The sequence below is a fragment of the Protopterus annectens genome, chromosome 3.part0 (assembly GCF_019279795.1).
Source record: "Protopterus annectens isolate FY-2018-M chromosome 3.part0, PAN1.0, whole genome shotgun sequence".
Lineage (NCBI taxonomy): Eukaryota > Metazoa > Chordata > Ceratodontiformes > Protopteridae > Protopterus > Protopterus annectens.
The window spans coordinates 1321158756-1321185685 of NC_056731.1; the positions used below are offsets into that span (position 1 = coordinate 1321158756).

General features: G+C 38.0%; 1 protein-coding gene across 1 annotated transcript in view; it reads right to left on the bottom strand.

Annotated features, from left to right (window-relative positions):
• The window catches only part of LOC122797061 (echinoderm microtubule-associated protein-like 6), a 3800753-nt gene that overhangs the window by 496896 nt on the left and 3276927 nt on the right, over positions 1–26930 (bottom strand). Inside the window, exon 36 of the mRNA XM_044065838.1 lies at positions 26198–26386. Within this exon, the coding sequence (XP_043921773.1) occupies positions 26198–26386 (189 nt within the window). The remainder of the gene's footprint in view (positions 1–26197; positions 26387–26930) is intronic.

The window sequence follows — 26930 nt, forward strand, 5'->3', positions numbered from 1 at the left end:
AACTCTCTGAGTCAACTTTGGTCCCCAGGATCTCTTCTAGTGGTTACAGTCAATACCACAGTCATGTGGTACATCGACAAGCAAGTGGGAACCAGGTCACAACCCCCCCCCCCCTTGCAGACTAGCCATGTTAGCTTTGAATATAGTTTCATAGCACAATCTCACTCTAAAGGCATCCTAGATTCCATCAGAGCAAACTTGTGTGGCGGATGAGCTGAGCAGGACCAGGGCAAAACCTCATGAATGGAAACAAGATAATTGGATCTTCCAAGATTTGATCAATCTGTGGGGAAGTCGATCAAGTCGGTCAAGTCGATCTCTTTGCCTCCTCTCTAAACAATTAGCTAGCAAGATTAAGTTCCAGGCCTGGAACACAGATGCCTTTTCTTTTCCTTGGATATGAATTATCTTGTATGCTTTTCCACCATTCCACTAATATCCAGGGTATTTCTGAAGATTCACTAGGAATCCTCTCAGATCATAGCGATGACTCGCTTCTGGCTCAGGCATCTGCTGTTCTCTTTTCTTTTGGAAATGGCCAGGGGCAATTACCACAAGTTTGCTCACAGATTGGATCTACTCACACAAGAACAGGACTATCTGATACACTCCAGCATCAGTTATCTTCAACTGATTGCCTGGATGACAGGGTCTTAATTCCTTTTAGGCACCTGTTTACTGAGGACTTTGAGCAAGTAAGTACTAATGGAGGCAAGAAAGCCTACTACTAGAAAATCATATGTGAGCGAATGAAAAAGGTTTTCTAGTTGGTGCCAACAACACAAACAGCACCCATTCAGGGCTAGTGTTTCTCTGGTTGTACAACATTTATGTGAGTTACTATCCTTATACATTTCTTGCTTCTCGATCAAAGTTCATCTTTCAGTCATTTCAGCATATCTGCCCAAAATAAATCTTTTGTGGCTTTTGAAATTGGTGGAGTTAGTCCATGGGACTCTTGCCTCATTCTGTGGATGTTCAATAAAATTACCTGGTTTTATATTTAATCAGAGAGATGTAGTGCCTGTTCTTTCACAGTACTCTTGTCTTTTTGGTTTTAGTTACTCTAGATGATTGTCGGGTACTTGTTCTCCTGTTTTTGTGGCTTTTACAATATTATGCTTTAAGGATACTGGATGGTCACTCAAGACATGCAGGTAGAAATTAAAGAAGATACGCTTTCTAAATATCCTGCTCCTATAGCAACTATTGACAAAATCCTTCTTAATGTAGACATCCAAATAATGGAAGGCTTCAGTCTGTAATGCAAAAGTAAATTTTAAAAAAGAAGGAGTCTGTTGTATGTAATCAATAAAAGACAAAAAGGTTTCACAAGTCCCAGTCCAAAAGATACAAATATCATCAAGGAACCAGGTGTAAAGATAACACTACTTATAACATGGGGAATTCAAAATAAAAGTATGTTCTCAGGTTAAAATTACTAAATTAGTAAAAATGGGTGCACATACTGCCCCCATTGCAACACCACTAATCTGTTTAAAAAATTCCCCTTCAAAGTATACAAAGTTGTTATCTAAAACAAGCTCCGTAAATTCAGTAATAAGCCTTATGTCCTTGCTATTCAAAAAAATCACAAGAAAGTAATGTTTGTTTAAACCACTCAATACTAGTAGAATGTGGCATGACAGCAAACAAGTTCACAATGTCTATGGCAGCAAACAATCCATTATACAAGTATTTTTTTCCCCTTAAATGCTCCAGAAAATTCCATGAGTCTTTCAGTATGTGAAGTTTATAATCATATAACTTTTTAAGTTTCCTATCAATGAAAGTAGCCAGGGAGTATGTTTTTGAATTACTGGCAGTGACAGTCAAGTGTAAGGGTGGATCCAGTATTTCCTTATGCACTATGAGTATTCTGAATATAGAGGGTACTCTAGCTTTATCAATTCTAAGAAAGTTATACAGACCCTTATCAATAACATTCTGCATAAGTAATACATCCAGCACTAAATCAATTCTATGAAACGCAATATTCACTTCATTTTTGGATACTAGAGAATACTTGTCTGTCTCATATAACATATTTAACTATATTACTATAAACCCCCCTTTTTTGGGTTTCATCACATGCATATCTATTTTGGATTAATTCATTCAGAACTTCCTTCTCTCTTGTTAGTAAGTTGTGAGTTCTAGAAACACATTTATTAACTGGTTTTCCTATATTCTGCTCCACCAAAGATTGAAAATTTTGTAAGACAGGGTGTAGGAGGGGATTATAAGTGCTGTTTTGCTTAAAAGGTGACATAACAAAGATTCCAGATTCATTTTGGTATAACAATTCAAAGTTAATTTTATGAAGAAACAATTTAAAGTCAGTAAGAGTCTGACTGATATTAAAGGAGTGAGTAGGTACAAAAGAAAACCCTTTTTTAAAAATACAAAAATGTACATAATTAGGTACCAATTTAGCATAATTGTATACTTTGAAATTATCTTGTTCAAAATAATTCCATTAGGGTGTTTAAGAATATCATAATTTGCTTCTAATACAGTTTTCTTCCCCTTCTTCCTCTTTCCATGCCTCCCCTTTGCTTTCCTGAAAGCAGCGGAGACTGGCTCGAGTAACCTGTTTCCACTTGACTGGAGCAATAATTCTATATTCTATGAGACTGTCTCAATGGGGGAATCTATAAAGGGTCATGAAGGTTAATTTCACTGTTCTCTTCTAAAACAGGGGGGGCTAGTATTAACATCCAAATGGTCAGGGCCAACCTCCTGAGACTCTACATATGTGTTTTTAGTACTATAAGTTAAAAAACATTTTAAAGGATATACTTGGTTGTTTAAATAATCTTTCCTGTCCCTTTCCAGCTTTAAAACTTTCCTTCCTTTTGAAGCATTCACCTTCTCATCCACCCAACTAAACACAGAATATTATTTGTTTTGGTGAACATTCAAAGTAAACAATATGGCATTAGTAATGGCACTATTCAATTGTGTTATATCTGTAATTAAAATAAAAATGTAGCAAACGAGGTGGCTAAAAGTAGATAAATTTATTACGTTAGCGCTTTCACATCAACGATGCTTCTTCAGACCATGAACATCTCACTTCACTGTCTCCACATTTATATACATAATTTCTCAATTAACAAATTATTCAACCAAGTTCTTAAAGTCAACACCATATTATCTACTTAAAAATATATATATACATGCATATGAAAAGACCAAACATAGATACATAATTAAAACAACATTCCCAGAGCTATATATACAAAATATATATATATATATATATATATATATATATATATATATATATATATATATATATATATATATACACACACACATCTATAGATTGATATAAAAATGCACATAAAATGTATACATTCTATTTCAAAGGTCTACCTTTTAAATAAGGCTTAATAAAAGCCCTATCATTAAGGCCCGGGAATTTATCAGCTTGCATTTTAAGTATTCACTTCAGTTTGAGATGTTTTGTCAAATTTTTTAAATCCCCTAATCTTGGACTTAAATGTAAACACTCAATAACTCTAAAACTAAATGTATGTGTATAACTAAACATAGATGAGTGCTTAGCAAGGGCACTTCTCTATACATCTTTATTTCTAACTGCTGCTAGATGCTCTCTAATGTGCTCCCTTAATGTCCTATTTGTCATGCCCACATAAAATGAGCTGCAAAAATTACAAGTAGCTAAATAAATTAGATTTTTCATTGTACAGTTAGCTGATATTTTAAATTCATATTTTTTATTTGTCTTAGGGTATATAAATTAATTATTTAATGTTAGTACATTACATAAACTACAGCTGTCACATTTCTGCAGCCCATTTATATTCAAGTCATTCTGATTATGATTATTAGTGTAACACAGTAGTCTTTTAAGACTCTTTTTATTCCTGTACCTAAATTGTGGTTTATTCCTTACTTGATTTATATCAGTATCTGCTTGCAATATGAACCATTTTTTTCAATAATTTGTCTTATACAATTCACATTGCTAGAATATTCCAGTGCGAATTTTACTTCACTACTGTCATAATTAACTCTAGATACATTTTGTAAATTTAATGTCGGTCCATGCATATAGGGTCTTGCTCTATCTTCCCTCAATGTCTGTACTTCCTGTATCCCTTTGTTTGTTTCCCTATTATTATATCCACGTTCAGATAGTTCTTCACCAAATCTATTTATATCTTCTTCAAATTTGGCTTCATCATTATCAAGCCTTGAAATTTGCATGCCCTGCCCTTTAATTATGTTGTTATATATATGGGCAGGATGCATGCTGTCTCTAGACAATATATTGTTCCTATGACATGATTTCCTACACAATTCTGTTGAAAAATAACCTTCCACAGTCTTCTTTATAGTTATATCAAGAAAATCTATTTGAGTATTAGAAATTGTATGAGTAAAGCGCAAAAACTCAGTAGTACTATTAATGCATAGCAAAAACTGATTCAACAAGTCCAAGGATCCCGTCCAGATAAGTACCAAATCATCCACAAATCTTTTATATAAGAAAATGTGGTCAGAGTATTCTGTATTATTCAATACAAACCTCTCTTCCCAGTATGCTAAAACTATGTTGGCATAGCTATTGGCACACAGGGTTCCCATAGCTATGCCAAGCAATTGCATATAATAACTATCCTTGAGCAAAAATATATTATCTAATATTATTTCTAATAACATACATATGAATTCAGTCTTTGCTTGCTCATACATGTGACTTTGAGTTAAGTAACTACTGACTGTCTCTATACCATAAGAGTGTTAAGCACTCAGCTATGTTTAGTTATACACATACATTCAGTTTTAGAGTTATAGAGTGTTTACATTTAAGTCCAAGATTAGGGGATTTAGGCCATTTTATTTTTTTTCCTGTTGTACTGCTAATCTAAAATGTACTTTTACAATTTGTTTACAATATGTTTGTATTTACACTAGAGCTTTTCTCCTTGGGTATCCACTGAAAATGGACTTCTGGCTCAGTTTGACCAACCCGATTAAGAAAGGGTCTATATTAAATCAGCGAACATTTAAAATGGCGAACGCTGATTTATCAACCCTTTAAGAGGGAAACCTCAAAATCCCGAAGACAAGGAACAGAGATTTTTTCCCCCAGGGGAAAAAAAATCGCTGGGCCATTTTTGGGACTTTGCCATTTCCTCCACTGTGGTGTGATTTTGGAGTTGGTATATTTAAGTAGAGAGGGAAGCCCCACACTTTATTTTGTGTTTTGAACTTTTTTTTTTTTTTGGTGGAACAGTGATTTTTTTTCCCCTGGGAAAAAAATTGCTGTTCCATGTCTTTGAGATTGTGAGGTTTCGCTTTTAAAGGGTCGATAAATCAGCATTCGCTATTTTAAGCGTTCATTGATTTAATATAGACCCTTAACAAATGTCAAATAAATAAATAAATGAATAACTAAATAAAATAAATACATTTTTGAGCCTCGTTGACTAAAAAAAACTGTTCACAAATGTATGTAGTGCCACATATTAAAAGGATTCGAGCAGGCATAGCGAAAAGCTTTAAAAACTTATCTCAACTCATGTACTTATAAAAATCTGGAATGCCAACATCTGTGCAGTTCTGTTTCAGAACACTATTGCACTGATGCTCCAACAACTCCATCTGGAATTTTCAGAGGCATTGTCAGCACCTATTTAAAAAGGCGTAGCAAAGATGGCAAATAGGGATTCTAGTGCCTCGAAATCCTGCTTGCAATTTAGTAACTTCATTAATTCATTCATTATTCATTCAAGAACTGAACTTTGACTGTTCTGAGTGAGTATAAGGCTGAGAAATGAGCTAGGTTATCATCCATCAGCTGTTTTGCCCACAGGGAAAGTTTACATCTGAAAGCGTTGACACTGTCATACATTTGCATTATTATCTGCCTTCTGCCCTGGAGCTTGACGCTGAGTTCATTCAGATGCTGTGTTAATATCTGTCAGAAAAGTAAGGTTAGATATGAAACACAGATTGCCTAGTTGAGGAATTTAATTTTCTTTTATTGCCATGAAGATTGCTATTTCCTGTCGCAGAATCTTTTTGGCACACTTTCCCTACTTAGCCACCTGACCTCCGTGTGAAAGAGTAATTCTTCATATTCGATATCAAGGCTGCATAGAAAGTCACTAAACTGGCAGTGATTTAGACCTCAAGCGAGTATAAAGTTAATCATCTTAACAACAACATCCATGACTTCTTTCATTTGTAGACTTTTTCCACACAATGCTTCCTGGTGCAGAATGCAATGAATTGGAGTGAAGGTGTCAGCAACACCAACAGTGTTGAGCATTGCTTTCAATAACCCAATGACCCCAACATTTTCAGAACACATCGAGGGTGCTCTGTCAGTTGCTACCAAAACAAGCTTATCCCACAGCAATTCTGACTTTTCTATACATATTTCAAGTTTGCCAATATGTCAGATCCTGTGGTTGTGCCTTTCAAAGGCAACAGGTCTAGTAATTCTTCCACAACATTCAGGTTCCTGTCCACACCTCGAATGAACACAGTGCAGTATGTGGTATCTGTTATGTCAGTACTCTCATCAAGGGCAACTGAAAAAAGCTTCATAATCTTTTACAGCTGTGAGTAGCTACTGGTGTACATTACTGGCCAATTCAATAATTTTGCTGACCACTGTATTTTCAGACAAACTTATACCTTCAAACACTTTCTTCTTGTCTGGGCAGAGAATTTTATTTGCTTTTATGAAGTAGTCTTTAATGAACTGGCCTTCTTTGAATGGATGAGATGGTTTTGCAATTATTTCACTGTTAACAAAGCTTGCTCTTTATGACAATGTGAGATACTGCCAGCAATACCAGGTGGAGTACGGCAGTGAATGTGTAACATATGCCAGCATAGCTAGCTGGAGTTTTGTAAAGAATTATATGTCCTTTGTATATCGAACTGATTTGTATAGATGCTTGTGTTGGAAAATGTATTTGTATACCTGCTTGTGTTAAAAAAAAATATACCACCAGTGGGTCCTGCAGAACATTAAAATGAAATACACCTGTATGCCAGAATATATTATATCTGTTGAAATTAATATTGTAACAGTGAACACTGGAAGAAAAGAGGTTAATCTCAGTCCAGCTAACTTAGAAAAATAGTCTGAAATTAAACCTGGTAGGGCATAAAGATTGTCTCTTACAGTTCTAACTACAGCTAGAGACAAAATATCTGTAAAAACAAGGACTAGGAATCCTATAATCCAGGACTGAATGATGTTTTAATACAAGATGGGATAGAAGCCTCACAGCAGTCTGTTTTTGAAACCTGACATAGAAGGATCACTCACCTACTTCATCTTGCCTTGCTCTAGTAAGTAACCAGGGAATAGTAATTATTTAGATCAGTCAGGAAAATATAATGACATTAGTTAAGTACTGTTTTTCCGTATCTGTGTGAATTTATTCATCTGTGTTATTTTAATATTTCCTGTGACTAAGACTCTGATGTTTATTGTAAATAGATATTTAGTATTTTCATGTTTTTTTATTATTTATTATTAAATATATTTAAACTTTTCATTGTGGCTGGCCTTTTAGAGAATATTTTAAACTTTGAAAGTACTTATATTTATTTGGTGACACTGTCTCTGGTGTTTATTGTAAATAGATATTTAGTATTTTCATGTTTTTTATTATTTATTATTAAATGTATTTAAACTTTTCATTGTGGCTGGTCTTTTAGAGAATATTTTAAACTTTGAAAGTACTTACATTTATTTGGTGACACTGTGGCCACTCCTGAAAGCCTTACTGCACCGGTCAAACACTACCATTTGTATTAGCATTAACTTCACTCAGTATAATTGGGTACCCTTGTAAGAGCCTCGGAGTAGTTGGCTTTGGAGTGCTTGGTGGCAGTAACAACATTATAGTCTGGGCAAAAGGTAGCAGAATGAGTAAATCTGTGCCAGCCTTTCCCAGGTGTGTGTGTGTGTGTGTGTGTGTGTGTGTGTGTGTGTGTGTGTGTGTGTGTGTGTGTGTGTGTATACGTGCACGCACAAATCAAATCTCAAAGAGTGTGTGTGTCAGCTGCTTAGAGCAGGGACAGACAGCATCAATTTCAAAGAGAGAGTGGGAGAGGACTTGGCTTGGACACTCAGCTGAGGACTCAACTCTACAGCTGTGCCAGTGGGGAGTCTTATTTGGGTCTTGCAGAGGGACAGAGAGGGAAACTCAACCACCAGATTAACTGTGTTCCCTGTAAGCTCTCAATGGAAATTGTTCTTGATGCAGATAGCTGCATCTGGAAATACTGTATGTAACTATTTTTGTTACAAGTGAACATCCCTCTCCAGTGTCAGTGGTGAGGATTAAGGTTCCTTGATTACTAGCCCAGAGCGGGGGAGTCACATATTGGTGAGCAGTGGTGTAGATATTAATTGAACTTCTTGTAGCCTGTAAGCAGTTGTCACTAAAGATGTGTGTACTCTCAGCAGCCACAAGGTAAACATACAGAATATCATTTTCACAACAGTTTCATTTATTTTTAGTTAGTTTAGTTTACTTTAGTCAAGGAAAGCAGGCAAAGATGTCAACAGAGGATTATGGCAAGCTGAGAAACAACCAGTTGCCCAAGGTGTGCAAAGTCAAATGACTGGTACATGCCAACCCGACTAAAGAGGAAATATCATCAGCCTTAATTGCATCTGCAGCTTGAACCAGTAACCAGGAAGAAAACCACTCTGGTGATGGGGATTTGCAGCCCTCAGAAACAGGACCATTCACATTTTCCTCAGAGGACTTAAATACCCATCTGGAGTTAAACAGATTTGAACTGGAGGCCAAACGTTTAGAATTAGAATCAGCGTAGAGACTGGGGCAGGCAAAACAGATGGAATCAGTATCAGCAAAGAGACTGCGGCATTTGGAGGCTAGAGAAAATGATAGACTGCAGCATTTGGAGGCCAAAGAAAATGAGAAGCAGCATCAACATGAGAGGGACATGCTGACTCCTTGACAGGAAAATGGAGGTAATGGGGAAGGGACTATTCAAACCCCAGAAGCAGTAAAAGTCAGTTAATGTCTTCCACAGTTTACAGAGTGTTATCATTTTGATAGTTTTACTGATATATTGAAAGAGTATGTAAACAGTATAATGTTGACCAAGGGCACTGGGTATGGTTCCCGACCCCCTTACTCCATGGTAGAGCTGTAACTGCTGTTTCTAAATTGTCTAAAATTGATTGTTTGAACTACGATAAAGTAAAACAATGTTTACTAGAATGTTTTAAGTTAACACCTGAAACTTACAGAAAAAAGTTTTTTGAGCATTGACACAAGGCAGATGAAAGTGCATGTGATTATATTGCTGAGTTAGGCACTTATTTTCATAGGTGGGTATGTGGGTGTCAGGTCACCACTTTTGAAGGGCTGGCAGACCTTTTGGTAAGGGAAAAAGCCCTTAGCACTTTGCCTGAGGACATGTGAATCTGGTTGGCAGACCGAGAGTGTAACTCTGCAGATGAGCTGGGGGAAAAAAGGGATTTCTAGTTACCAAGCAGGGCATCACTGCACAAGACGGGAATACCCAGTGCTACATATGGATATAGGGGAACCCATGGTGGGCAGCCTAAACCATCCCAACAGAGTCCACCAGTAACAGGGGAAGCCACTAGTTCGGGTACATGGCCAGGATCAAGGGTTATATGTATTAAATGTAACCAGTGGGGCCATGTATCATATAGATGTCCATGGAAGCAAGATGGGGAACAAAAGTTGGGGGTGCAGCAAGTGGGAATAACAGTATGTCAGTGGTAAGTTGTCTGGAGACAGCAGGGGTACCAAACTATCACCAGAGTTTATAGCCTATCTTAGTGGATGAAAATCAGACCACTGCTAAGAGAGACACATCCTCTGACATAACCATTGTGAAGTAATGGTTAAAGAGGAACAGTACTTGCTTGGGCAGTCTACTCCAGTCAGAGCTTTAGGAAGGACCCCATTCCAAATGCCTTTGACCAGGTTTCACCTTGACTGGGAGAGTGGAAAATGAAGCAAGCAAGTAGGTGTGTTTGAGGATATCCCTACAGATGCCCTGACAGAGAATGATTTTGATAATGCAGTACCTCGATGTGCATGCAGTTACACGCAGTCAGGATTGGAGACAGACATGTGGGGCTAGTAGCCTGGGAGAGACCCAGACAGACTCCACATTTGAAGACAGGGCTGGTGAGTTGCTATTTCAGGTAGGGACTTACACTGTAGCAGTGAGCCTAAAGGTGAACCACAGCTTCTGGTACTGATGTTCCCTTGGACAGAGTGACTGCAAGGTCACTGGTGAGTGGTAGTACCCGACTGACAGTGAGGCACCACTGTCAAGATACCAGACTTCTTGTGACAGGGAAGCTGGGAAGGGTCACAAAGATAGAGTTGAGACAGGCTCAGCTCTAGAACCCTACACTAAGAAGCTTGAGGAAGACAGCTAGGGAAGCACCTGATTCTCAAGGAAAGGGGGAGTCTGTATACTGGAACAAAGTGTTACTGTATAGGGAGTGGTCCCCTGAGGGAGAGCTAGACGGTGAGATATTAGCAGTTGGTAATGCCTAGAACCTACCATGTGGCACTTCTAGCCATAGCCCATGACATTCTTTTTGCAGGTCATATGGGCATAAGGCATACTAAGAGAGGAATTATGCAGAACATTTATTGACCTGGGATTGCAAGGGATGTAACAGGGTATTGCAGGACCTGTGAGCAGTGTGAAAAGGTAGGCAGGCTCCCTTGATGCCTTTGTTGTGATTGAGGAGTCATTTCAGAGAGTTGTTATGGATATTTGAGGCCTCTGAGTACCCCAAGTTTCACAGGGAAGAAGTATCCCCTGTTGGGAGTAGAATATGCTACTAGATACCTTGAGGTGGTGGCTCTGTCCTCCATTAAGGCAGAGTAGGTGGCAAATTCTTTGTTAGAGATTTTCAGCAAGGTAGATTCCCCAAGAGAAATACTGACTGACAGAGGTACCAATTTCATGTCAGACCTGCTGACTTGTCTGTCCGACAGCTGTGGGGTGAAGCACCTAAAGACCAGCCCCTACCACCCCCAGACTGATGGTCTTGTGGAGAGGTTAAACTCTGCACTAAAGACTATGCTACAGGCATTTGTAGACCAGTTGAAGGAAGAGTGGAACAAACATTTACCCTATTTGCTGTTTGCATACAGAGAGCTACCCCATGAATCCACATGTTTTTCATCCTTTGAACTGCTGTATGGGCAGAGGGTAAGGGGGCCTTTAGATATAATTTGTGACGAGTGGGAGGGTGAGTGTGAATCCCACAAGCAATCTGTTGTGAGATATGTCCAAAGCCTCAGGACAAGGTTTAGGGAGCTGATGGGCTTGGCCCAGGAGAACCTGTCAACAGCATAAAAAGATCTGGTATGATAGGAATGCTCGAGCCTGAGAGTATATTATAGGACGGCAGGTTAGGGTTCTCACTCCTGTTAGACACAATAAGCTGCAGGCAGCTTGGGAGGGACCCTTCAAAGTGGTAAGGAAGGTCAGTGATGTTAACTACATTGTAAACCTGCTAGGCAGGAGGCAGGGGCACAAACATGTACATACTGTACCATATTAACATGATGAAGCCTTACCATGATAGGGAGGCCCTTGTGCTGAGTATTTGCAGTGGGTGCCAGGAAGAGTCTGAGGGGGATCTATGGCTACATTGAGCCAGCCAGCATAATGCCAAGTTATTAAGGTGGAGCCTAGGGCTGCAGGCATATGATATAACAGTGCACCACCATTGTGGGGTTAGCAATGTCAATGCAAATGGGCTCTCAAGACAAGGTATGGGTTAATGTATTCCCAGACAGGGTCATTCCTCTCAAACAATGTTTCTCCAGTGGCACTTCAGAAATTAGCTTGAGTCTTCAAAGGAGGAAGATATGTGACAATGTGAGGTATTGCTAGCTATGCCAGGAGGAGTAGGGCAGTGGATGCATGACATATGGAAGCATAGCTAGATGGAGTTTTGTAAAGAATTACATGTCCTTTGTATATTTATTTATTTATTGCATTTGTTAACCAAGAAAGTCCACTGGGCCTGAAATTAGCCCATTTTCAGTGGAGGCCCAGGGAGAAAAGCTCCACAAAGATACATACAAAGAGAATAAAATCACGAATTGAGAATATCAAACTGATTTGTACAGATGCTTGTATTGGAAAATGTATTGTAAAGCTGCTTGAGTTAAAAAAACTGTCCCAACACTTGGTCTTGTTGGACAGAAAAAAGAAATAAACCTGTACATCAGACTGTATTATAACTATTGAAATTAATATTGTAATAGGATACTGGAAGAAAAGAGGTCAATCTCAGTCCAACTAACTTTGAAAAATAGTCTGAAATTAAATTACCCGGTAGGCCATAAAGATTGTATCTTACAGCTCTGATTGCAGCTACAGATGAAAGGTCTATAAAAACAAGGACTAGGAATCCTGCTGTACTGTCCTTAGCAGTGAACTAATTGCTACCTGGAAGGTGGAAGTGTCAAAACGGATTTATGGCTTTCAGATGCTATAATACATCTTAGTAAAGCTCCATCTGTGTGTATGGTAACACATGTGTGAGATTCTGGTTCAGTTTCTAGTAAAGGGGAGTAGCATGGGAACTAGAAGTCAGATGACCAGATGTATGTGATGTCATTCTGTAATCCAGGACTGAAATGATGTTTTAATAATAGATAAGACAGAAGTCTCAGAGCAGTCTGTTTTTGAAACATGACATAGAAGGATTACTCAACCACTTCATCTTGCCTTTACTGTTTTTCCTGTATCTGTGTGAATCTATTCATCTGTGTTATTTTAATATTTCCTGTGACTGAAACTCTGGCATGTATTGTAAATAGATATTTAGTATTTTCATGTTCTTTTATTATTATTAAATACATATAAACCTTTCATTGTGGCTGGTCCTTTAGAGAATATTTTAAACTTTGAGAATACTTTATTTATTTGGTGACACTGTTGTCACTCCTGAAAACCTTACTGCACTAGTCACACACTGCCATTTACATGAATATTAATTTCACTCAGTATAATTGGGTACCCTTGTCAGAACCTTAGATTAGCTGGCTTTGGAGTGTCTGGTGGCAGTAACTACTTTATAGTCTGGGCAAAGGGTAGCACAGTGAGTAAATCTGTGGCAGCCTTTCCCAAGTGTGTGTGTGTGTGTGTGTGTGTGTGTGTGTGTGTGTGTGTGTGTGTGTGTGTGTGTGTGTGTGTGTGTGTGTGTGTGTGTGTGTGTGTGTGTGTGTGTGTGTGTGTGTGTGCACGTGTGTGCAAATCCAGTCTCAAAGAGTGTGTGCGTTAACTGCTTGGAGCAGGGACACAGAGCACTGGTTTCACAGAAAGACTGGTGGAGGACTTGGCTTGGACACTCAGCTGAGGACTCAACTCTACAGCTTTGCCAGTGGGGAGCCTTACTGAGGGCCTGGTGAGAGAGAGAAAGAGAGACAGAGTGAGTGAGAAAGGGGAAACCCAGCCCCCAGACTGTGTTCCCTGTGTACTCTTAAGGGAAATTGTGCTTGATGCATAGATCTGCATCTGGAAATACTGCGTGTATATATTTTTGTTCCAAATGAACATCCCTCACTGGTGTCAGTGGTGAGGATTCAGTCTTCTTGATTACTGGCCCAGAGGGGGGGGTCGTTACACTTGTACTGAATCTTCGCTCATTGTGTTAAGATTTTTGAAGATGTTTTGCTGCTTGGCAAAAGCTGATTTTAGTTGATGAACTTTCTAATCCCTCATTTTGCCTGTTATCACATTGTATTCATTACCATGCATAATTTCATAATGTCTCCATACATTGCATTCCTTTGGGATGGAAACAGACTGATAGTAGATAAGCATTTGATCTGATTGTTCAGCTCAGTGAAAAATATAAATTTTCCCACTTTTCTTGGAACAAGTGCTTTTCATCTAAAATCTTTAATTTATTTGGATGACGACATTCCTAATAGTCAATTAGAATGATATTTATTTTTTATTTTATTTTATTTTACATTTGTTTACCGGGGACAGTCAGACTGGACAAATGCAGCCCTTTTTCAGGTGAGGCCCAGGGAGGAAAACTCCATTACAATTACATCAAAACTATTTACAGCAGTAGTTAATGTGTTATGATAGAGTAATCAGCAGTGTACAGTAACAATGAAAGTTACATGGTGGAACGCATTATACAGATCAGCATATCAACATGAAAAAAATCAATACTACGTACAGAAATATGAGGTCATCACAGTAATTTTTATAAAAATGTTACATTATTACAATTCTAGAATAAAAGACTTGCTTCACTTAGGCTATATTGGGAAGTTTAGAAGAGAGTGGAGTAGTTACATCTGTGGTTGTTTGTTGAGAAAGGGAGAAAGAGGAAAACAGAGAGAAGTGAGTAGAAGCAGAGTGTGTTTAGGGGTGTATGGGTATACAGTGGCTATAATGGGTGCAGGGAGAGAAGGTCAGCCTGGTGTAGTACAGGAGCATAGCCAGTTGTTTGTTAGGTGTTCCCTAATAAGAAGCTTGAAATTAGAAGTATTAGTGGTGCAACAGATGTGTTGAGGACTGGCATTATACTTTTTAGACATCTAGCTGGAGAAGAGGGAATCCTCAGAGCTATTGTCAGCCTTAGTGACTTTAGAAGGAGTTTGTCAGAATATCTGAGTGTTCTAGAGTTAGTGTATTCCTGAATTAAGTTTTTGAGAGTAGAGCAATTATCAGGTTTATGAACTATGGAGTGAACAAGAGATAGTTGGTTCAGGGATATCACATGAGGTAGTCCGATCCAGTTTAGTTCATGAAGGGCAGTGCAGTGGTGGGATCTGTAGGGGTGGCGTGTAACAAATGTAGCTATTTTGTTGCAGCAAGACTGTAATTTGATTAAATCAGATTTTCAGAGGTTGGTGAAAATGGGTGAGGCATAGAGAAGGGTGGAGAGGAGGTGGGACCTGACTATGGAGTGTCGTTTTATTTTTTGTAAGGTAAGGTTTGGATCTGTAAAGTGATCCAAGCTTTTTGTGGACTTTTTTGATAGATAGTGTAATGTGTTTGTTAAATTTATGTGGTTATCTATAATTACCCCAAGAAGTTTCATGTGATCTACAGGTTCAATTTTAGTTTTGTTGGAAGAGTAAATAGTGAATGGGGGGAGTAGGTTATGTGATTTGGTACTGGAAAAAAGCATAAGTTTTCTTTTGTTGGGGTTGAGGTTGAGTATCACTTGGTAGTCTAAGAGGTATTTTTCTATATCTGTAAAGGCTTTTTGGGTTTTGTCTAGGAATTCAGGTAGAGATGGAGCTGAGCAGATAAGGGTAGAGATGTCTACGTATTGGATAATGGTTGCTAGTTGGCTGGTGGTTGAGAGTTTGTTGGTAAATATGGAGAAGAGTAGTATGGGCCAAGGATCGAGCCTTGTGGCACAGCAACTGAGATGGGTAGCAAGTTAGAGAGTTTGTTTTGTCATTGGACTGCTTGTTGTTGGCCTTTTAAGTAACTATGCAACCAGGATATGGTTGGATAAGAGAGGTTTAGGTAGGCTAGTTCCTTTAGTAATTTATGGTGTGATACAGTATTGAATGCCTTGGACATGTCAAGAAATACAGAGGATAAATAGTGTCCCTTGTTTCTGAGGTCATTGATAGTGTTGGTGAAACATATTAACAAAGTTGTGGTGCTATGCATGGGTCTGAAGCTGTGTTGGGTATAAGAAAGCAGGTTATTGCTTACTACGTATTCAAAGAGTTGTTTGTACATGTACACATTTTCCGAGAATTTTGGCCAAAAGTGAGACAATTGCTATTGGTCAGTAATTTGAAAAGTCAGTGCAGGAGCCACCTTTATGCAACGGTATGATATGAGTGATTTTCCAGAGCTTAGGGATGTATTGTTCTGATATGGACCTATTGATAAGGAAAGAAATTGGATAAGCTAAGGATTCCACTGTCAGTTTGTGAAATTCATTTGGGAGCTTGTCAGCAAGCGATGCTGGTTTTAGTTTCAGATGGTATGAGTTTGTATAGGTTTGATAGAAAAGGAAATGGTGATTAGTTCTGAGTCAGTTGTTATTAATGGGGATGTGTTGATATCATTTTTTGTGAGGGACAGTATTGATTTTATGAAGTGAAAGTTAAACTGTGGTGCTATACTTTCTTTGGTATTAGTGGCAGAGGGAGTTAGTGTAGTGATCTGACCAGGACTGAGCAGCTGATTTAAGGCTGCCCAGAACTTTTGGGGGTTATTTTGGTGATTAAGTTGTGTTGTAATGTAGTAGGCTTTTTTACTTTTTTTGATTTGTTTCTTGGTGTGGTTTCTAAGTTGCCAACATGTTTCATAGGAGGATTGTTTTTCTGGTTTCTAGATAATGTTGCCAGGCTCTCTCTCTGAGGAGTTCCATGATATCCTTAGTTAGTCAAGAAAGTCTCTTTACTTTAACTCTGATTCCTCTAAGGGGTGCTTGAGTATTTAATATATTTAAGAAGGTATTGTTAAAGTATCTGACTGCTGAGTCTAGGTGAAGGTGTTTTAGAGGGGACCAGTTGCATTGTATTAGAAGTGAAATGAATGTTTCAGAACAGAATTTTTTTATTGCAAACTATTTTAAATATGATGTATTTTTTTGAGGGCGGGTAAGTTTCTTAAGTAGGTAGGTGGGATGGTGGTCACTGAGGCCGTCTGGAAGGCACCCAGTGTGATAACTATGGGAAGGCCTATATGTGTCCAGTCAAGGATGGACTGCTTTTTGCTACGTTTATCTGTTCTGGCTGGTGAAAGTATTAACTGAGAGAAACCATAAAAGTTAATAAAGTTGGTAGGATTTTCAGAGAAGCAGAAAGTCAAGTCTAAGTTAGAGTCTCCTGTGATAATAGTTTCCTGGTTGAAAGTGGAGGCGGCCCAACTGAAAAGGTTCTCAGTAGCTGGGAGGGTATTACCTGGGGGGTTGTAGCTGGCTATAATTATGATGTGCTTTTTAGAGTTTTGGTGGAGCCATGAGATTAATATTTCTGATAGAAAGGTCTGGGAGATCATTTAGTAGGCATTCCAATTTCAGTGTGTCCTTATATACTATGGCTGTGCTACTAACTCATTTAAGTGTTCTGTCAAGTCTGTATAAACTGCAGTGTTCAGTGTTTGTTATGTGGGGTTTGAGCCATGTTTCAGTTATCACTACGCTGTCTGGAGAGTATACAGCAAGAACTGAGTGGAACTCGTGAACCTTGTTTAGTATGGATCTTAGATTCATGTTTAAAAGGAGGTGGTCACAGCTATTATGTCTTATGCTACTGATGCTGAGGGGTATTGTATTTGGAGGTGTGGAAGAAGTGGGCAACTGAGGGCCTGGATTGGGATGTACATCTCCACATAGTTTAAGATATTTGGCTTGAGTCAGAAATAGGCGTGCTATTTTGTGTATCGATCTGGCAAATTTAAAATTAGTGTGATGTGTTGAATGTAGATCAGTGTATTTGAGTTTAAACAGGTGTATGTGGGACCTATTGTAGAGGTGAGGTGATATTACTAAGCTGATAAATTTGGTGTTGACTGGAGTACTGAAAGGGTTAGTGGGGGAAGTAGTTGTTTGTGAGTGTTGTTTGTAATAAGAGGTAGCATGGTAAGCTAAAATGTATAGGCAAAGTAGAGGTATGTGTTGAAGTAACATACTTGATTAGTGTAGAATGTGACTGGCTAATTTAATGTGCAAGGGTGGGTTTTTGATAGGGGGTGTGTTTTGTGGTTAGGTATAAGGGTAGGAATAGTGGGGGTGGGTGGTAATTGGGGTAGAGTAGGGAAGCGGAGTAAGCCTGAGCATAGTGAGGGTGAAGGGAGTGGGATGAGCCAGTATGAAGCAAAAAACTATCACCCACACCAAACCAGGAAGGTTAGTTCAATTCAGTGAATACCTGAGTTTTGCTTGTAGATGTATTCCTAGGACTGGGAAAAATTAAGTTGAACAGCTCGTATAGGTAGTCAGTGTACAGCTGTTTTAGTTGCAGCATCTGCCATCCAACTATTCTTCAGTAAATAAAAATGGCCTTGTACCCTTGTAGGAAGAATAAAATATGTAATGATTTGGGCAAGACTGATAGCAGCTACTATAATGAACAGATTAACAACTGCCAACCCTGGCAATGTGCTCTCCAATACAGTTTAAACAAGAGATTCCTAATTGTGGGAAAATCATTTTAGGCTGACCTACACTATTTTAAAAAGAAACTTCTTCTTGGTCACAGTTTATTTGGGTTAGATTCCTTTCCTTTCAAATGTTGACTGTGAATGTTGGTGTTATCAGGGCTTACTTCTATTGTTGGTAAACAGGGGCACTAAAATAAATAGCAGGAAATTAATACATTAGAAGACACCTTCTAGCCAAAATAAACAGTGGGAAACTAATATATTACCAACCTTACAATCTGGCAGCAATGTTTACATTTAGCGAGTTATACAATTGCTATAGTAGCTGTGATATCTTAACACATTACAACTGCCACAAATGCTCTTAGGACAGTTTCTCTAGTCATCATGCTGCAATAAACATACAAAGAAAACTGTATTGGTTTCAAAATGTCCCAATACTGAAACAAGCACTTCCTATTAAATAACAGATGATGATTGCAAATTATAAACAAGTATTCTCTCTCTCCCTCTCTCAGTTCTGTTTGTGCAGTAAAACAGCTTCCTAGTCGCACAGGACACTAAGAAAAATCACAAACTGGGCGCAAACAACACGGAGATGGAGGGGAATGTTTAAAACCAAGTTTTGTTGTTGAACCACAATATAAAGACAATGCATACAAGGTTAAAACTTGATGATAGCTGTTCCCCTACGGCTCTGTGGTGCATGCTCACAGTTTGTTACTTTTCTCATATCTGTTCATTCCATTCAGCACATCAGACAACGAGCACTCTCCAGGCACTCATCTGTTTCTGTAATACCCAAAGCAAGTAATCGCGGACCACATAAAATTACTTTGTGGGCCGCAGGCTACGTGTTTGAAACTCCTAGTTCAACATGATGTTACAGTATTTAGAAAGTTTACTCTGTAGTCTTTTTAAATTGTCAGAATAGGAGCATAAATGCTCCATAGAATCTGGTACCTCTAGCTAAATGTCTGAGTTTTGCCAAGTCCCAAAATCCACTTGTCTTTTGGAAAAAGCATTAGGACCAAGATCCATTAAATTAGTGGCTGTACTGGAAGGAATAGAAGTTCTTACTCCAATATCAGGATGTACAGCAGTATCGCCATTAGTATAGTTAAATCTGTTAGTAGAAACATCATATGCTTCCTAGTTACACAGTGGAGTGAAAGAAACTTGCAGTTTAGGAGCTGGTGTAACATTCGATCCTTCCAACTGGGTAAATAAATCCAACAATCAAGTTAGTTCTCCAGACATGATATTGTGCAGTGATGAATGTTCATCAACAGAACTCATCTCCAAAAGGAAAAGAGGTAGCTGATGCGCTACAATACAGCACTAATAACTAAAGTAAAGTGGTTTGTGCAAATGGACCAATAACCAAAGTACAAGAACAAAAAAAAGTTTCATTCTGCACCAAGATAATATAAGAACACATAGATTCAAAAATTACTACTATAATAAGAAATAGCCAGTTTATTAAAATGTTGACCACTTTCATATTAAACATCCCCTAAAAAACTAATTTATGAACATGCATATGATATAAAAAGGGGTCTACATACTAATGGTTTGGCTAAACATAAATAAGAGTGTGTAAATAGTAGATTTTTGTTTTTTGTATTGGAGGATGTAGTATTGGACCCCTGGAGAGGATAATCTTTGATAATCTTTTTCACTTTGCATTACGCTGCAATCTTTCTTCAGACATGGTCAGCTGAACTGCATAAACTTCCAAGTGAGACCAGTAAGTACTATGGTGTGATGGATTTCTGTTCCTATGTCTAAATACGTTTCTTGCCTACAGACTGCTCCAAGATGACGTGTCTTGCTTTTTGAGACATGAAAGACACAATTCTATTTGACCTTTTCTTGCTTTGCAATACTGGTGGCACTACAAGCACTTGCACTAGGGAACTAAATCTAAACCAACAAATGAACAACACTCACTGGACAGATAGGTTTCTAACTCAACATATTCCCAACCTGTGGAATAAGTTACTACTGCAAGTCAAAGTACAGTTTTCACTACCATTAAGACTAGTCTTGATGATTTAATGGGTAGGCACAGATTGACATCAGGACTGTCATGTACAGCCTTTCTCAATTTGGGAGAAAAGCACTATACAGTGCTTGAAAAGGCAGGCACAAACGTTTAGTGTGTCTGCTTAAAGATTTTATTTATCTATTTGTCTTCGTTTACTAGGAAAGTCCGACTGGGTAATACCCATTTTCAGTGGAGGCCTAGGGAGACAAGCTCCATTTGTTTATATTGCATTATACTTAGTTCCAGTTAAACACAGAGTAGTTATATTATTTACATTTATACAAATACAGTAGTTGCACTTATACATTCTAAGATTTGTTACAGAGGCAGAGAGTACTAAAGAGAAAGCCCATATGCAACTTAGTGGATTGTACAGTCAACAGTTATGTATAAAAATTGTTTTGTCATTTCAGTGAGAGGTTGAGAGTATTCTGTTTAAGGAGATTTTGGAGAATATTGTACAGTGAGCACAAAGTTTTAACCTGGTGATTTGTATGTGCAGGACCAGGATTGGTTAAGATGTTGTTTAATCAGTGGTTTAAAACTGAGTTAGTTGGAGAGTTTTATTTGTGTGGAGATGCTATTCCAGAGTTTAGCAATGTATTGGGAGTAGAGCATGTCTCCTGCAACATTTGACTTATTTCTGAGTAGTAAGAATTTGTTACTAGAACTGTGGTCCCTTGCTGGACAGTAGGGTAGTAATACATTTTGAATTGCAGGGCATTTTTCTGGATGATGAATTAGTTTATGTGCTGTAGTTGTGATGCTAGTTAGTTGTGCAGTTCACGCCAGTTTAATTACTTTAAGCTATGACAATGGTGGATCCTATGAGTGGAACTGGTGGCAAATTTAGCTATTTTATTGTAGCAGGAGGCAAGTTTCTTTCTTTGAGTATTATGTAAGTTTGTTAGGACAGGAGCAGCATATAAAAGAATTGGCAGTAAGAACGTGGTGGCTAAAGTTTTTTCTTGCAGTATCTGTAAGGAATCCATTGGTCTTATGAAGGGAGCCTAGTTTCTAGTATGTTGATTTAATGGTATGCAGAATATGCTGGTAATATTTGAGACTGTCAGAAGTTTACTGTGAGTTACAGTTTCAGTGACAGTATTATTTGCTGACTTTACGGTAAATGACTGCTTTTCATTTTGGCAACATTTTTAGGTAAAAAGCATAGAAGGTTTGGTTCTTTGAGCCATGTTTCTACAGAGAAGAAAGACATTTGGAGCTTATTTATTGGTGGGGTTGCACATATTAATGTTAAATTGTATGCATACTGACCTAAACTAGCATATTGAGTGGAGGTGTGGATGTTAAATTGTATGCATACTGACCTAAACTAGCATATTGAGTGGAGGTGTGGAGGTTATTAATAAATATGTTAAATAGGAGGGGACCCAGGATTGTGCCTAAGGGACACCTGTAATAATTGGTTGAAAGGATAAGTCAGTTTGTTGCCATTTAATGGCTTGTTGCCTTCCAGATAGGTAACTAAGTAACTATGACAAGGAGTTTTGTGAAAGTCCTGTTGAGAGTTGAATGAGCAGTTGCTGGTGTGTGACAGTATTAGATGCCTTTGACAAGTCTAAGAATATGGTGGACACACGCAGATGATTGTTTTGATGTACAAAGCCATAGATGAGGGTAAGGTGGTTCACACAGTCTATCTAGATCTCGCCAAGGCTTTTGACACCATCCCCCAATCTAGATTTATAGATAAACTCACTATACTAGGTATAAATCCCTATGTCACAAGATAGGTTGCCAACTGGCTCACTGACAGAACCCACACTGTGAAAGTAGCAGACTCTAAATCCAACTTCGGACCAGTGACAACTGGAGTACCACAGGGTTCAGTCCTGGGTCCTCTCCTGTTTGGTATGTACATCTCTGAAGTACAGGCTAACACAGAAGTTCTTTGGCTAACAAAGTTCGCAGATGACTGCAAACTAGGAGGCATAATCAAAATTCCTAACGATGTGAACATCCTACAAAAGGGCCTCACTGAGATAGATGCCTGGTGTCAAAGCCATGGCCTCAGGCTCAATGCCAAAAAGTGCATTGTCATCCCTTTTGGTAAAAACTCTGTACCCATGAACTACTACATAGGCGACAGTCTACTTAACTCCGAAAGTGTAATAAGAGACGTTTGGACACAGGTGGACAGCAGTCTCTCCTTTGATAATCACATTGCCACAGTAGTCAGGAAATCCTTCTACATGGCACACCTTATCACAAAAGGTTTCTCATCCAGGAAAAAATAAGTCATTGTTCCCCTCTACTCATTACTCATTAGACCCATTATAGAGTACAACGTCCCTTTTGGTATGTACCTCACAAGACATCTACAACAACCGGAAAGGCCCGAGAAATACCTCACAAAGAGGATTACCGGCCTCAAACAGATGCCCTACAGAGACCATCTCAAAAAACTCCAGCTTTACTCTGTCGCATATTGCCTACTCAGAGGTGATCTCTGCCTAACATACAAAGCTATGTCAAACCCAGAGCTGGTGGACATGCTCCACTTAAAGAAATCCCAACCCCTCCGAGCTACACGCTCTAGGGACGTAAACCTTGTCACCACAATAAACAGAACATGCTGGAGGGATAGATTCCTGTCCCAGAGACTTCCCAAACTCTGGAACAAACTACCTATCTATATTAAACAAAGCTCCTCATTAGCACTCTTCAAGAAAAATCTTGATGATTGGATGGAGATAGGAAATTTACCCCAGGGATCACTTCTGTGGCTCTGTTTGACAGGGGCACAGGAAAATTATTTTCTTGGGTGGCAAAGATCAGGGTACCATTTGGCTAGGCTTATATAGGCCCAAGGGCCAATAGCCTAGTACCTAACTATGAACCTATGAACCTATGTTGGTTTATTACATTGGTAGTGGTACTGTGCTGGGGCCTAAAGCCATGTTGTGTTTCTGAGAGCAGGTTATTTGAGGTTAGTTACTGCATCAGCTGTATAGGGATGCATTTCTCTAATATTTTGGCGAGGGGGGGAGAGAATCGCTATTGGTATGTAGTTATTAAACTCTGCAGATGTGCCTCCTTTGTGTAGTGGTATGATATAGGATTTTTCCACAGTGATGGGGCGTATCTTTCTACTAAGGACCTATTAATTAGTATGGAGACAGGAAAAGCAATGACTTCTGTGGCCATTTTTAGGTACTCTGATAGTAGTTAGTCTACAGCTACACAGGTAGTTTTTAGTTGCATAAGCACTTTTGTCTTTTTTTTTAATACAAAGACTTTTTCAGTCTTTGTATTTAAAAAAAAAAAACAAAAGTGCTTGTGCAACTTTTATAGCGTTTTTTTACAGTTTCGCATTTAAATAAACACTGGTTTGCATTTTGTTGTTCTTGCAGCCTTTCCGAGTTGTTTTACTGGTATATGTTGGTATGTGATCACTTATGCTATCTGAGAGACAGCCTACATTTGTCAGTTTGTCTTGACTGATGGCAAGGATCCAGTCTATTGTTTACTGTCTCCCTGAAGTTTTATTGATCTAGTGGGTGTGGTTTCTAATTGTTTGAAGTTGTATACGTTTATGGATTCAGCAGGGATAATGGAATTTATGAGTTGCCAGTCTATATTTAAGTCTCCAAGTATTGCAGTTTCATGGTTAATTTGTTGGCATATTCAACACAGGATGTTTTCAGCTGTATCAGTGTTATTCCTGGTGGTATATAAACTGCTGTTAAACATATAGTTTTCCTATTGCTGATTTTAGGAGTGTTATTAGAAGTTCAGCATTGTTAAATTTGGGTATTTCCTGTGGGAGTCAAGTGATGGCTAGGGAACTTTTATAGATGCTTGCTACACCACCTGCATGCTTCTTTTATCTTTCATGCCTGAGTATATTATATCCTGGGGGATGGGTGATCTTCTTATACTTTATTTCTTTTTTAACCAGATTACAATAGCTATGACTACATTAGGAATGTATACAGGCATGCATGTCATGGATTTTATTTCACATACTTCTTAGGTTCATATTAGGTTTAGTAAGGTGAGTTTGGGTTCTTTTTTGTTTTTTGTTGAGAGGTATTAGGTGACTGGTTTACTTTGGGGTTGAAAGTGATGGTTTTATGAACAGTAGGACCTGGGTTGTGGTGAATATCTCTACTAATTTTTTGAAATGATATTTTATAGTGGGAAGAGTGTGGCCAGTTATATTTTGGTCTTGGATTGGTATTTGATGGTAAATTTGGATACTTAGTTTTAAGATATTTATGGATAAATAAATCAGATGTGGTTTGTTTGTAGAGATAGGATGCTATGGAGAAAAACAGGCTGGACAGATGTTGATATACTTTGTGAGAACTGGTTGAAGTCCTAGTATTTGAAGGAGGTGGATTTGATAATTGGTGATGAAGGCTAGTAGAGTTAGGAGGAACAGCAAAATAATCTACATTAGGGGCATCTTATTTAACTTGGGTTTTATCTTTGCTGTAAATTAGGATAAGAAAATGTTAGGAGGGTACTGGGTTGGATAGAGGGATGCAATGTGATAGTTATAGGGGGCAAGGAGTAGGATGGTTTGAGATAGAGTCTTGGGTGGTAAACTAGAGTGGATGTTACTATTGGGACTAATAATATTGATTGTATTTTTTGACAGAACTGATGGTATTGGTTTGAGGGATATGGAGGTGGTGCTATGGAAGTGTAAATGCAGAGTAAGAGGGGGGTGAGTGGAAATTGGGGGCAGGGTAGGGCAATGGAGTGAGTCCAAGCTTTAGTGAGGGTGAACAAAGAGGGTTGAAAACTTGACAAACAGAGAAAAACATTCAATCAGTGACTGAACTTAAACAGCCACAGATCTGCTAAGAGAGGTAAGTAAAAGGAAAAATGCAGTTTAAAAGGCCTCTGTGCCAGTAGATGAAAGTCTTGATTTTGTTGCTCTAGGACACAATTTTAGTAGGAGAGTTAGTCCAATATCAGCTTGACCTTACTAATGGTGATACATAACAGTAAAAATTGCAATTGACTGTATGAACAACTGTAATGGTAAGGAGGCTTCTATGGACTTTGAAATGCAAAGCTCAAAGGCTGCCCCCAAAAGATCAGTAAAACAATGAGAAAAGTAAGCCAAAATGCAGGAATTCACCTCTGGAAAAATACTGTCTCAGAACTGAAAGTGGGGGCAAAGGAGAAGTAAATTTAGGGAAGGGAGACAGTGGATTGCTAAAAACAATCAATGGAGCACAGTTGAAGAAGAAAGTTCCAATGGGGCATGTGTTGGTCTAAGAAAATGGAGATATTATAGTGGACAAAGTTCTTTCTTTTAGGTAGCCATAAAATGTATAACTTACATAAAAATACAGCAAACAAACTGGTGTTCAAACTGCAGACTTCACTGTTACATACATATCTATTTGATATGTAGATGCATATGTCTAGACATTTTATTGTCTTTTATGACTACTTGCCTGGTATTGTTCCTATGTTTCTGTTTACTCCCCATGTTTCTGGCCACTAAAGTTATCTGCATATAGTGCATATAGTTGTTTATGAATAGAAGGCCATGTTTTAATCATGGTGCTGTTTAATTCTATACGGCACAGCTGATGATGTTTCTTATAGTTCATTAGTCTAAAAGTATGGTACATTGCAGCTCCGAAAAAAGAACATCATCTGCTGCCTTTCTTACCATTTGTAGTTTAGTCATATTATACTACAGCTTCCTCTATTCTTGTCATTAAACAGTATTCTTATTTTGTTGGTGTCTGCAAACAGACTAACCTTGTTTTGAAAAAGCATTTGAATCTCACATTCGCTACCAGTACTAGTCATCATCGGACAAACAAAAGTTAAAATTTTCACTTCTGCCAGTTAGTTCACACCAAGTCATGCAAACCATGCACACATTTTACAGCTCTCATTCAAGATCAATATCTTTTTAAAACAAAACCTTTTTAATAAATTAGCTACAACTGCAATATGGCAAAAAAAAAAAAACAACCAAACAAAACCACTCACTTTATCTGAGAGATCCCATGTTCTTACTGTTCCATCATTACTTGCAGAAAGAAAAATATCTTTGGATGGGTGTGTGGCTAGACCCCAGATTTCTCCTTCCATATGGGCATTGATTAGGATGTTGGATGCTGCATTCTTCTCACCAACCTCAATGATTTCTCCATCTTTTGTTCCTGCTAATATTTTACCCTACCACACATAAAAACACACACACAAATGGAATAAATGCTATATATAAACTGAATTTGACATTTACTTTATTTCTTTTCTTGTTTCTATTACATTAGCTAAAATGAGATGAATGTTAAATAAATAAATATACAGTACCTACAAAGAGTATTTTTAACACAACTTAAAAGGTCATTTGCTATAGTCACTGCATGCATTACTGGAATAGAAATATTGTATACATTTGTTTTTGTTCAAAATTTATTCTACTTGTATTAATCAGAATTTACTTTTAACTCCTCAAAGAGCTTGCCCAAAACTGCTTAAAACATTGTAACTACTTTGGCAATAACAATATTATGAAAATGCTAACATAAATTATTTATTTGATATGACATATAAATCAGTATATATATATATATATATATATATATATATATATATATATATATATATATATAACACACATACGTATGTATGATCCCATGAGGGCTGCGAATAGAATTTGAGCGAGACATCCAAAAGGTTACTCTGGAGGTCACTGAAATGGTGCCAGGATTTGATG